The 12,278-nt window shown below is 47.2% G+C and overlaps 2 protein-coding genes and 1 long non-coding RNA gene across 13 annotated transcripts; 2 read left to right on the top strand and 1 right to left on the bottom strand.

The window, feature by feature from the left end:
* Positions 1 to 4,060: 4,060 nt before the first annotated feature.
* LOC123099033 (uncharacterized) lies at positions 4,061 to 8,257 on the bottom strand. 11 transcript variants are annotated; one of them, XR_006448066.1, is made up of 6 exons: positions 7,956 to 8,257; positions 7,655 to 7,809; positions 6,709 to 6,783; positions 5,359 to 5,880; positions 4,472 to 4,755; positions 4,061 to 4,374 (listed from the first exon to the last, which is right to left on the bottom strand). It is a non-coding gene; the product is annotated as an uncharacterized lncRNA (long non-coding RNA). The 11 variants fall into 11 exon arrangements; XR_006448067.1 differs by having other exon boundaries at positions 4,061 to 4,755; positions 5,359 to 5,557; positions 5,651 to 5,880; XR_006448062.1 differs by having other exon boundaries at positions 4,061 to 4,755; positions 5,359 to 5,546; positions 5,651 to 5,880.
* Positions 8,258 to 9,292: 1,035 nt separating this feature from the next.
* Positions 9,293 to 9,754, top strand: LOC123099032 (histone H4). The gene has a single exon (XM_044521143.1). It carries the CDS (start codon positions 9,344 to 9,346, stop codon positions 9,653 to 9,655), a length of 312 nt encoding a protein of 103 aa, XP_044377078.1. The 5' UTR covers positions 9,293 to 9,343; the 3' UTR covers positions 9,656 to 9,754.
* On the top strand, positions 9,733 to 12,134 carry LOC123099031 (uncharacterized). Its single transcript, XM_044521141.1, has 3 exons — positions 9,733 to 10,750; positions 11,621 to 11,687; positions 11,870 to 12,134. Exons 1-2 carry the CDS (start codon positions 9,733 to 9,735, stop codon positions 11,623 to 11,625), a joined length of 1,023 nt encoding a protein of 340 aa, XP_044377076.1. The 3' UTR covers positions 11,626 to 11,687; positions 11,870 to 12,134.
* Positions 12,135 to 12,278: the final 144 nt, after the last annotated feature.

Below are 12,278 nucleotides of genomic sequence, written 5' to 3'. Positions count from 1 at the left end.
CACCCTAGGGCGCGCCCCCTTCTCTCTCCCCCTCTTAGCCGCCCCCCAATCCCATCTAGGGCTGCCGCACCCCTAGGGTGGGAACCCTAGAGGGGGCGCAGCCACCTCCCCTCCTCCTATATATAGTGGGGGTTTTGGGGCTGCCAAAGACACGAGTCTCTCTCTCTCTCTCTCTCTCTCTCTCGGCGCAGCCCTACCTCTCCACATCCTCGTCCTTCGTAGTGCTTGGCGAAGCCCTGCTGAAAACCACACTGCTCCACCACCACCACGCCGTCGTGCTGGTGGTGGAGTTGTCTTCCCCAACCTCTCCCTCCTCCTTGCTGGATCAAGGCGCGGGAGACGTCCCCGGGCTGCACGTGTGTTGAACGCGGAGGCGCCGTTGTTCGGCGCTTAGATCAGAATCGACCGCGATCTGAATCGCTGCGTGTATGACTCCACCAACCGCGTTCTTGTAACGCTTCCGCATCGCGATCTTCAAGGGTAGGAAGATACACTCCCCTCTCTCGCTCGTTGCTAGTCTCTCCATAGATTGATCTTGGTGATGCTTAGAAATTTTTTAATTTCTGCAACGATCCCCAACAGGGGGGGCCTCCACCTGGATGCCTCCTCCTCTCTCCCACTAAGGCCCATAAAGGCCCATTGACTCCCCTGGGGGTTCCGGTAACCCCTCGGTACTCCGGTAAATGCCCGAACTCACCCGGAACCATTCCGATGTCCAAACATAGCCTTCCAATATATCGATCTTTATATCTCGACTATTTCAAGACTCCTCGTCATGTCCGTGATCACATACGGGACTCCAAACAACCTTCGGTACATCAAAACACATAAACTTATAATACCGATCGTCATCAAACGTTAAGCGCGCGGACCCTACGGGTTCGAGAACTATGTAGACATGACCGAGACTCGTCTCTGGTCAATAACCAATAGTAGAACCTGGATGCTCATATTGGTTCCTACATATTCTACGAAGATATTTATCGGTCAAACCGCATAACAACATACGTTGTTCCCTTTGTCATCGGTATGTTTACTTGCCCGAGATTCGATCGTCGGTATCTCAATACCTAGTTCAGCCTCGTTACCGGCAAGTCTCTTTACTCGTTCCGTAATGCATCATCCCGCAACTAACTCATTAGTCACATTGCTTGCAAGGCTTATAGTGATGTGCATTACCGAGAGGGCCCAGAGATACCTCTCCGACTATCGGAGTGACAAATCTTAATCTCGATCTATGCCAACTCAACAAACACCATCGGAGACACCTGTAGAGCATCTTTATAATCACCCAATTACGTTGTGACGTTTGATAGCACACAAAGTGTTCCTCCGGTATTCGGGAGTTGCATAATCTCATAGTCATAGGAACATTATAAGTCATGAAGAAAGCAATAGCAACAAACTAAACGATCATCGTGAAGGAAATATGCCCTAGAGGCAATAATAAAGTTATTGTTTATTTCCTTATATCATGATAAATGTTTATTATTCATGCTAGAATTATATTAACCGGAAACATAATACATGTGTGAATACATAGACAAACATAGTGTCACTAGTATGCCTCTACTTGACTAGCTCGTTGATCAAAGATGGTTATGTTTCCTAGCCATAGACATGAGTTGTCATTTGATTAACGGGATCACATCATTAGGAGAATGATGTGATTGACTTGACCCATTCCGTTAGCTTAGCACTTGATCGTTTAGTATGTTGCTATTGCTTTCTTCACGACTTGTACATGTTCCTATGACTATGAGATTATGCAACTCCCGTTTACCAGAGGAACACTTTGTGTGCTACCAAACGTCACAACGTAACTGGGTGATTATAAAGGTGCTCTACAGGTGTCTCCGAAGGTACTTGTTGAGTTGGCGTATTTCGAGATTAGGATTTGTCACTCCGATTGACGGAGAGCTATCTCTGGGCCCACTCGGTAATACACATCACTATAAGCCTTGCAAGCATTGTAACTAATGAGTTAGTTGCGGGATGATGTATTACGGAACGAGTAAAGAGACTTGCCGGTAACGAGATTGAACTAGGTATTGAGATACTGACGATCGAATCTTGGGCAAGTAACATACCGATGACAAAGGGAACAACGTATGTTGTTATGCGGTTTGACCGACAAAGATCTTCGTAGAATGTAGGAGCCAATATAAGCATCCATGTTCCGCTATTGGTTATTGACCGGAGATGTGTCTCGGTCATGTCTACATAGTTCTCGAACCCGTAGGGTCCGCACGCTTAACGTTCGGTGATGATTTGTATTATGAATTTATGTGTTTTGATGTACCGAAGGTAGTTCAGAGTCCCAGATGAGATCGGGGACATGATGAGGAGTCTCGAAATGGTCGAGACGTAAAGATCGATATATTGGACGACTATATTCGGATATCGGAAAGGTTCCGAGTGATTCGGGTATTTTTCGGAGTACCGGAGAGTTACGGGAATTCGCCGGGGAGTATATGGGTCTTATTGGGCTTTAGGGGAAAGAGAGAGGAGAGGTTGCGCCCCCCCCCCCCCCAAGGCCTAGTCCGAATTGGACTAGGGGGAGGGGCTGCGCCCCCTCCTTCCTTCTTTTCTCTCTTCCCTTTCCTTGACTCCTACTCCTACTACTGGGAAGGGGGGAAATCCTACTCCCGGTGGGAGTAGGACTCCTCTAGGGCGCGCCACAGGGGCCGGCCCTCTCCCACCTCCTCCACTCCTTTATATATGTGGCCAGGGGGCACCCCATAGACACAACAATTGATCATTGATCTCTTAGCCATGTGCGGTGCCCCCCTCCACCATATTCCACCTCGGTTATATCGTAGCGGTGCTTAGGCGAAGCCCTGCGTCGGTAGCATCATCAACACCGTCATCATGCCGTCGTGCTGACGGAACTCTCCCGCAAAGCTCTGCTGGATCGGAGTTCGTGGGACGTCATCGAGCTGAACGTGTGCTGAACTCGGAGGTGCCGTGCGTTCGGTACTTGGATTGGTCGGATTGTGAAGACGTACGACTACATCAACCGCGTTGTCATAACGCTTCCGCTTTCGGTCTATGAGGGTACGTGGACAACACTCTCCCCTCTCCTTGCTATGCATCACCATGATCTTGCGTGTGCGTAGAATTTTTTTTTGAAATTAATTACTACGTTCCCCAACACACCGTGCTAAGCTAATGGATGGGTCAAGTCAATCACACCATTCTCTAATGATGTGATTCCGTTAATTAAATGACAACACATGTCTATGGTTAGGAAGCTTAACCATCTTTGATTAACGAGCTAGTCAAGTAGAGGGTACTAGGGACACTCTGTTTGTCTATGTATTCACACATGTACTAAGTTTCCGATTAATACAATTCTAGCATGACTAATAAACATTTATCATAATATAAGGAAATATAAATAACAACTTTATTATTGCCTCTAGGGCATATTTCCTTCACCGCTCCCGCCACTGCAGGACGGGTGGTTCAGCCGGGACGCCACGGATGCCGTCTGCTCGGGTGAAAGGTCTGCATAGTCAACGTACACGGCAGATGCGCCAAGGAGGGCGCCGTGTTCGACCTCATGGCCGGCCGGTGGGAGGACATGCCTACCTGGCATGCTCCCTGGATGGAAAGGTCCTGCCGCGGCGTCCCGGACAGTGGCGACACGATCTTCGTCGGGGACGAGAGCGGCGCGCTCAACGCTTCCGACCAAACCACCTTAGGGGGAGATTCATCCGGTTTTGAGGATTTGGGGGTTGAAATCATACCAAATTCAAGTTGAGGGGAGTATTTGTCCATCAGGACGCATTTTAGGGTGAAAAATGGACTTCTTTCTTTAGCAGCAAATAACCATTTAACCTCATGCATATTAGGCCTAACTCAATGTTATTAAGGAGGGGGCCGGGGCGTGTTGATCCCCCAGTCTCAGCCACTGAGTGCAGTATTCTTTCTACTAGTGGTTGGGGCGCCCCTCGCGGCGCCTCCTGAGCGGAAACTCTGCGGTGCCAGGTAGGTCACCGCACTTTTCAGATCTTTTTTATGCCCTGGACGCACATGTGAATGCAAGCATTGCTCATGAAATTATAACTGAAATCCCTTAGTGCTGACCAGAGCCTGCCCTGGCGCACATGTGACAGGATCAATAGGTTGGAAAAATAAGATACAGCAGCAACACACATTCATAAAATAGACCAAAGCTACAAGCATGCAAATATAGGAGGATCATACTCCCTCCGTTTCAAATGTCTAAAGGCCATGAAAAAGCTCTGCTGGGTCCTGGAGTGAGTAAGACGTGCTGCTCTCCTTGAGGCACTTGGCCACCAGGATCCTGTCGATGCGGTCGTCGCCAATATACACCGGCAGGACGTCATCGCTTCAGTTAGGTATATCCTGGAGAGGCACAACAACAGGCAGAGTGCCAGTGCCATAATAATTTACGACAGTGGTCTGAGATGCAAGTGAATATATATGAATGTTGCCTGCGTACCTAACGATTCATTCAGAAAATCCAGAGCCTTGCCCTTGTCCCATGTAATGTTTGTTCTTTGGTTATCAGCAAGAAACTCAACAACTCCATTCCAATTGGATATTACCGTTGATAGTATTAATATATCGTCCTCTTCTCCTTGAAAACCATCAATAGACTTGACGCGCACATGAAAGCCATCACATGTGTTGTATTTCTTATCAAGTCTATCTTTAATAGCATCAACTTGAGACTATACGAAGAGACCACACCGATGCTGAGCGCTTTGCCTGTACTTTTCCAACCTGCAGAAAAATTTAAACTGCTAAGTCTATACTGATCTTTTGGGGTCAATTTTCCACAAGGCTAGCAAGAGAACTTTCTTTAGCAAACTGAAGTTGATTTTGTATCAGCTTACAATTAACACAACATTACTTTTCAGCTCTGAAGGTAAAAACAAACACTATCAAAAAGTGAGTACATGTAGTGGCCAACAACTCTCATAGAGCTATGTTTCGTCTTTCATGTCATCTACTTAATGTTCACAGTTTTGCAAATAAAAATGTAACATTATCTATTAAACAAGGAAGTAGATGACAGTGGACTTGCTGACAAATATACATAGGGAACTGAATTTTCATAAACCCAGATTGACGGAGTTAAAAAAACACAAGGTATACACAGGTAACAAACTGGATTGTTGAACATAAAGTACTGCGCGATAACTTTTTTATCAACGAAGATTATGCAACATTAAAATACAAGAAAGGAGGACACTATAAGCTTCTAAAGATGCCAAGTTATATCAGCGAAGTCGCTTAATATAAAAACAAATCAATAACTACCAAGGACATCGAGGCAGGATATACTAAGGATGCAAGAAAAGAGAGGGCTCAGCTTAGACATACATCTAGAGATGGTTTGGATGAGGTGCAGAACAACAACAACTTCAACCATGTTTCGTCGACTGTTTCCTGTGCCCTCCTTGTCTTCCCTCCCATCCGTGACATTTATATGAGTGTAGCTGCCATACAGGAGGCATGTATAATCCTTGTCATAGCTAGGAGACAGGACATTTGAACCATGTAAAATCTTCCTGTCATAAAACTGAGCATTTGGAAAGAGGCTAATACAAGGAATCATGCAATACTTTATATTCAGCAAATGTTTATCAAATTTCAGTCTATCTCACTTTTGTACCTAGAGGACAAAGTCGTGGCCGAGGGTGTGCATCTTCATTCCCTTCGCCAGGCCCTGCAGACGGAAGGGTTGGATCGAACAAACAACACACACGAATCAGCTGCGGTTGTAGTACGCCCACTAGTTGTCCTCACACATCCTCCTTTCTTCTCAGCCCCACGTTGCCGGCACCCAAATCCTTCCTATCCGCTCCCAGGTAGGAGAACAATGGCTCTGTAGGTTTGTAGGAGCTTCAGCAAGTGAATGAAACAATAAGAATTTTAAAAAATAGGCGTGCAAATTATAGTAGATAAAACAGAGCAACCCAACATTGTTGTATTTATGGATTTAGATCTGTCGGAGTACGGAGCAAGTATATAGAAAAAACAAGAACACATCAGCTGAGTTGTGTTGTTTGATACATGTGAATTATCGAATTTGATCATTTCATGGCACTGAAAATATTTTAAAAAAAAATACCAGCTAGAGACCTGACTATAGAGAAATGAAGCTCACTTCGAAAGAATACCCATGCCTGATCATTGTAGAAAGAATAACAAAATACGAATACAATGATAATAGCACTCATTTCATGTGATAAAAGGAAAAAAGAGAAGCTTCCCTGATTTTCATGGCTACATCACTAACTTTCAGGATTTGAACCTCAACCTGTTATAGAAAGCCCACATCCCAGTTTTTATTACACGATTCGCAAATCCAAATACTTTCTTTGGTATGTATGCAGTACATTTTACAGATCACACGACTACTCCACAATCTAAAACAGAGAAACATCTCATAACTCATAAGTACAAAGTAGATGAACCAAGAGCAACCTATATATCATTCCTGTGAGAAATAACTAAGCAGGGATTTATCGGAAGAAACGATAAATGATAGCTGATAAGAGTGCTGCCTTTCAATTTCTTTGGCAGATGCTTTCCAGAAAGAAATAAGAAAAAGCTATATTTATTGTGCCCTACATAGCTCAATTAGCAGAATCAATATAGATCAAGTTCGTTTGGCCGTTTCATCCAAGTTTCAAACTAAATTAATTTAGACAACACAGAAGCTAATACCTGTGTATGAGTAGCAGCTCATATCTCTGAATGCTCTTGCAACGGCTAGCTGCCCATCAACTCATTGCACATCTTCTGCAAATGATACATGTTTGAAATTGAATTAAATTAATTGTACAAACATGGCAAGATTGGAGTTATGTCTATTACCACCAAGTAATAAAGTGCCATTACAATATTCTCCTATGAGCGATGTAGAAGGAATGATGATGTGGGGTAGAATATATAGTCATGACATATTATTTCAGATCAGACAAAAGAGGAAACATCAAAGAAAATCAAAGAGAGCTGTAATGTTCATTCCTTGCTGCTGTTTAAATAACCTGATAGAACTAATCAATCTTTTTAATGGCTGTAACCAACAACTATTGCTATAGTAAATCAAGACTAATTTTTAACAGCCGCTAATTTCCAGTATAGATTAACAATCTTAGTAATCCAAAGTAACATCACACAAACCCATATATGTGGAATAATATAGCAACCTATTGATCTGCTTGTCCGCCTCACCCTTCGTTCTGATTATGTGTACTTACAACAACAGTTTAGTTGCTTCCACTAATCAAAGTGATTGATTAATGTAATGTTGGCATAAAAAATGCACTAAAGAGTTATCAAGTAGTACATTGAGATTCGCTTCAACTGTTGACCTTCTCAACTTACTGACTTGCCTCATCATCCTATTATGCCAGACATAGTACAGTTACATAAAGAATTGATGCAAGGAGAGTGCAAAAGCTCTGGCACAAACACATATCAGTATATCACCGACCATCGGCTGCAGCTCGTCCAGCAACCTTCATTTTCTTAATAGTACTAACTAACAAGGTGTAGAGACACATTAATCTGTTCATCACCGGTTGGTAGAGAAGGGGGGGGGGGGGGGGGGGGGGGGGGGGGGAGTACAGGGATCCAAGTACTGCAGTGAGGAAAAGTGTGAGTGCACCTGAGGGGGTGAAGATCCAGTCGATGGTGGCCGCACCGGTGATTACAAACAGGAGATGGGAGATCGGCGCCCTTGCCCTCGCTCGGTAGCCGATCCCCATCGCTACCTCCTCGCAGCCTCCACGAACACCACGAGACTCCTCCGCCGGAAGCCGCCTGCCGATTTAGCTGGATCAATACGCCGCCATCGGCGAGGGTGCGTACGGCCTCCGTCCCAGCTGCCGCGCCGATCCGAGCCAGCGTGGGAGGAAAGGGAAATGTGGGGAAGGGAGGGGGAGGAGCTGGCGGACAGACGGACGAACCTGCGGGGTGTGGGCCGGGAGCTGCCAGCCGTGCTTCCGCACCATGGTGCCCTCTCATCCTGTCGCCAGGTCGCCTCCCCGGCGGCGCGCGGCGGCAGGCCAGCTCCCCGCTGCTGTTGGGGTGGGCTGCGTGCTCTCCCGCTGGCGACGCTCATGCCGGCCGGTTACATGGGAGAGAGGTCGCGTGTGTGGGCATCAAACCCGAGGGTGTGGCGGCGGAGGCGGAAGGAGAGGGTTATGCAGGAGAGGAAACGAGAGAGAGGTCAAATCCCGAGCCGTTTTTACCTTCGCAGGGAAGGAAAGGATCCATCGTAAATTTAGCCTAGGCAGGCGTTATCTACGGCTCGGGATTTTACCTTCGCTGGAGAGGCTAGGCATCGCAAAGTCCCTTTGCTCTCGCGTGAGCGCGCGGGTCCAGCGCCGACGTGGCTAGCGCGGGCGTTCGCCCTTGATGCGCCGCTGAATGTGTTTAATTCTTTGATCGTTTGATTAAAAAAATGGTGTCTTCTGAAGTAAGCAGAGACTTGGTCTTCCGTGGTGGTTTGAAGTTCCTATATTTTTTCTTCACTCGTCGTTTTGACTCGATGAACGGCACGCGCTAGTTCACTTCACCGGGAGAGCAATAGCTAGGCTAGGATGGGATATCTTCAGAATTTTGGTCTCGTGCAGTCTGCCACGAATCATGACATAAATGTGATGGTTTTGTGCATTTAACGCGCCGGTGAGACCACGAGGATTATGTATGTGAGTCGTTATCAGGGCATCTTCAATGCAGACCCACAAACCGTCTGCATATGTCCGAACCACGGAAACCATCCAATGCGGCCATGTATCGATCCGCGGCATGATCCGGACGTACTTTCTCCCGGCCGTTTTGCTTGTACGGAAAGATTTTCCTGGCATCTTCCAGCCATAACTTGGCAGCTGGTGCCTCGAGTGTATTTAGCAGGCTAGATAATTGGTTCGACGAAACAGATAAAGCGCCTCAGCATTGGAGACCCAGACTCTTACGTGAGCGCTATTGTTTTTTTTTTAATTATTTTAATTTTTTAAAAGTCTACATTAGCCCCTATGCATTGAAAATGCCCTAAAAACACACCCTGACACACACACCATTTTCCACATAAAGCACTGAGCTCCCCGAGGCGAACCAATCACATCCCCCGTTTACAGACCCACGGATCTGACCCCCTCCTCGCCACGTCACCGATCCGGCCCTCCCACCCACGTCCAATCCCCACGCTCCAAACCCCGCCGCCCACGGATCGCTCACTTTCACCTCCGCGCCCAAACTCCCCCCGCCGCCCCGTCCGCTACAAATACGCCCCAGCCGCCAGCTTCTCCTCCGCAGCAACCAAATTCCCCAGCGACGACCTCAACGGCCAGCAATGTCGGGCCGCGGCAAGGGAGGCAAGGGGCTGGGCAAGGGCGGCGCCAAGCGCCACCGGAAGGTGCTGCGTGACAACATCCAGGGCATCACCAAGCCGGCGATCCGGCGTCTGGCGCGGCGCGGCGGCGTGAAGCGCATCTCCGGGCTCATCTACGAGGAGACCCGCGGCGTGCTCAAGATCTTCCTCGAGAACGTCATCCGCGACGCCGTCACCTACACCGAGCACGCCCGCCGCAAGACCGTCACCGCCATGGACGTCGTCTACGCGCTCAAGCGACAGGGCCGCACCCTCTACGGATTCGGCGGCTGATCTGATCCCGCGTGTTCCTCCGTTGTTAGGGGTTGCCGATGTGATGTAATGTGATGCGCATTGTTTCAGATTAATCAATGGATTCGCTGTTGCTGTTCAGTATGTCTCTCGTGTGGTGCGCTTGTCGATCCGTGTTCTGTTTCGTTCTGCCCGCCACGAGTCCGTCCATGGCCCCGGCCTCGGCCCTCGGGAAGACGTCCCGCAGGATGTCGCTCATGGACGACGGCACGCTCAAGGAGCCGGTGGTGTTCAAGCTCTGCCTGTACCGCTCCGGCGAGGGGTGGCGCTCCAGAATGGTGCAGGTGGCGGAGCCGCGGAGGGACAGGGTGTGCCCGGTGGCGGGGGCGGGGCGGTACCATGAGACGACCAAGGCGATCACGCTCGGAGGCCCGCGCGGTACGGTCGGCTGGGTCGACCTCTGCCGCAGTATCCTCGTCCTCAACGTGTTCGACGGAAGTCCCGTGCTCCACGACGTGCCTCTGCCGCCGCCTGCGAGGGGGAACTGGGTATCTTACGCCTACCACAAGCGCTGCTCCTTCCTGATCCGTGACATCACCGTCAGCCGAAGCAAAGACTGCATCAAGTACATCGAGATGGAAACTGCTCTGCCGAGAAAGCAGGAGGTGGTGACCGCTGAGGAGTACCACCCACCTGAGACCTACCTGGAATGGTTCCACGAGAAGCCACGCCCTCAACCCCGCTGCGCTGGCTGGAGGGCCACCACATGGAGCATGCCGGTCCCGATTCTGTCATGGGAGGACTGGAGCCCCGGCTGCACCGTCAATGCCAATGAAATCGTCGTCAAGCCAATGCATTCCAAGCTGCTGCCTGGCAGTATCAGTGACAGTGAGCCCACCGAGGTGACGTTGCTGCCAGTCCTCACCACGGCTTTCCCCACAATGAGTATGGATGATGATGTTGTGTACCTACTGTCCAAGGCATGCTCCGCTGGCGAGATGGAAGTGGTGATTGCTGTTGACTTGAGGAAGAAGACGCTCCGAGGAGTGGGCAAGGTTGTTGCCGGAAAAGACTTCACTGACATGCGCAGCCGCACCACCGAGATCTCCAAGTATCTCAATCTGAATATGAGTGCAGGTAACTTTGCTACTTGCTTTCTTGTGTATGCTACTACCTGAATGAGGTGTCTTGTTATACCTCGATACTTGCTCAGTCTGATTTCATATCTTTTCCACGAGAGTATGATGACTGTTAATATAGTGAAGTTGTGTGAGGGCTAAAGCTTGGTATGCTCCTGTAAATTGGACATGCCCCTTTATTAATTTGGAAACGGCTAAGTCCCAGGGTCTTATGGTAGTATTCTTTTGTTTGGTATGGTCTGAATGGCCAACTTCAGACGTTGCTAGAATTAATTCAAGAGTGTCAGGCGATGGTGTGCTATGGGAGGGTAGCAATTATAAGTAGTTGTTATATTCTACACTTAGCTGTGTAACTGGCATATCAGCTGATAAAACAGTTCTTGGTTCTTGAGGCCGTACCGCCATAGCAAGGAAAGAAAACAGTGAATTATGTAGCATTTATGCAGCGTGTGTTCTTCTAACAGAACTGATGAACTGGTTATGGTGGGATGTGTTCAGAAAAACCCTGACACCGTCTCTCGAACCGACACTTGTTAGATGGAGGAGTTTGAATGAACACTGTAAAGCCAGAGGATATGCATTCAAGTAATGGTGTTTAGACCTGTTTGTAGCCAAATGTAGTACTATGTATGATACTAGCGTGCCATTTGAGGAGAATTTTCCTTAGATTCCGTTTTAGAATCTGTGGCTGTCAACATTCCTAAACTTTTAATTGCTAACATACAAAAACTTATCTGGATTCATCCTGCACAGATGTTATTACTACTAGATTTTCCATATTTTTCATCTCATTATATACAATTTCTATTGACATCTGAATAAAAAAAGTAATGGTCATGTTTGTTATAAACACCGTCTTGGTTTGCAGAATGACGAACGGAGGCATCAACAAGATATTTGATGACCAAAACTAGCAGAAAAAAAACTGTTGCGTGGTATGTTTTAATCATTACTCAAAGTATTAAAACAGCAAGAAAAACTTTGAGTAAAAAAGTAATAATACTCCACCGTCTTGTTGAGTATTATTGTTGCTCAAAGTTTTTCTTGTTGTTTTGCACTAGTATTAATGAAGGACATCTTATATGCTTCACTGAACAGAAGATTGTCCTTGATGTAGGGCATTTGAATTAGCTGTTGTATTTGATACAAACAAAAGAGAAAGGGGGTAAACGAACTGAGCAGTAGAAAGTGGCAAGGAAAGAAGAAGTATACTGTATACATGTGCCTTTGAGATCTAAGGTATTATTCGCGGAAGACCACACATTCCAACACTTAATTGGTGCGAGGTTTCCCTGGAAGCACTCATTATGTTTTGATATAGTTGCATCGCAGCGTGGCACTGACGAGATAAGTATATGGGATGATTTGTGGTAGTATATTTTATCTTGAAATGGATTAAGCTAGCAAATGATAAATGGCGTTTGTATCTGTTTAGGCAGCAATACTCTCTGAATTAAGTGTGTTGTCACCAGTCCTATTGATATGTGCTAGCTCTGTAAATGTCAGTTTGAAGAAAACATCTACCG

This window comes from Triticum aestivum, chromosome 4D (assembly GCF_018294505.1).
Source record: "Triticum aestivum cultivar Chinese Spring chromosome 4D, IWGSC CS RefSeq v2.1, whole genome shotgun sequence".
Taxonomy (NCBI): Eukaryota; Viridiplantae; Streptophyta; class Magnoliopsida; order Poales; family Poaceae; genus Triticum; species Triticum aestivum.
This window is presented reverse-complemented; position numbering and strand designations above follow the sequence as displayed.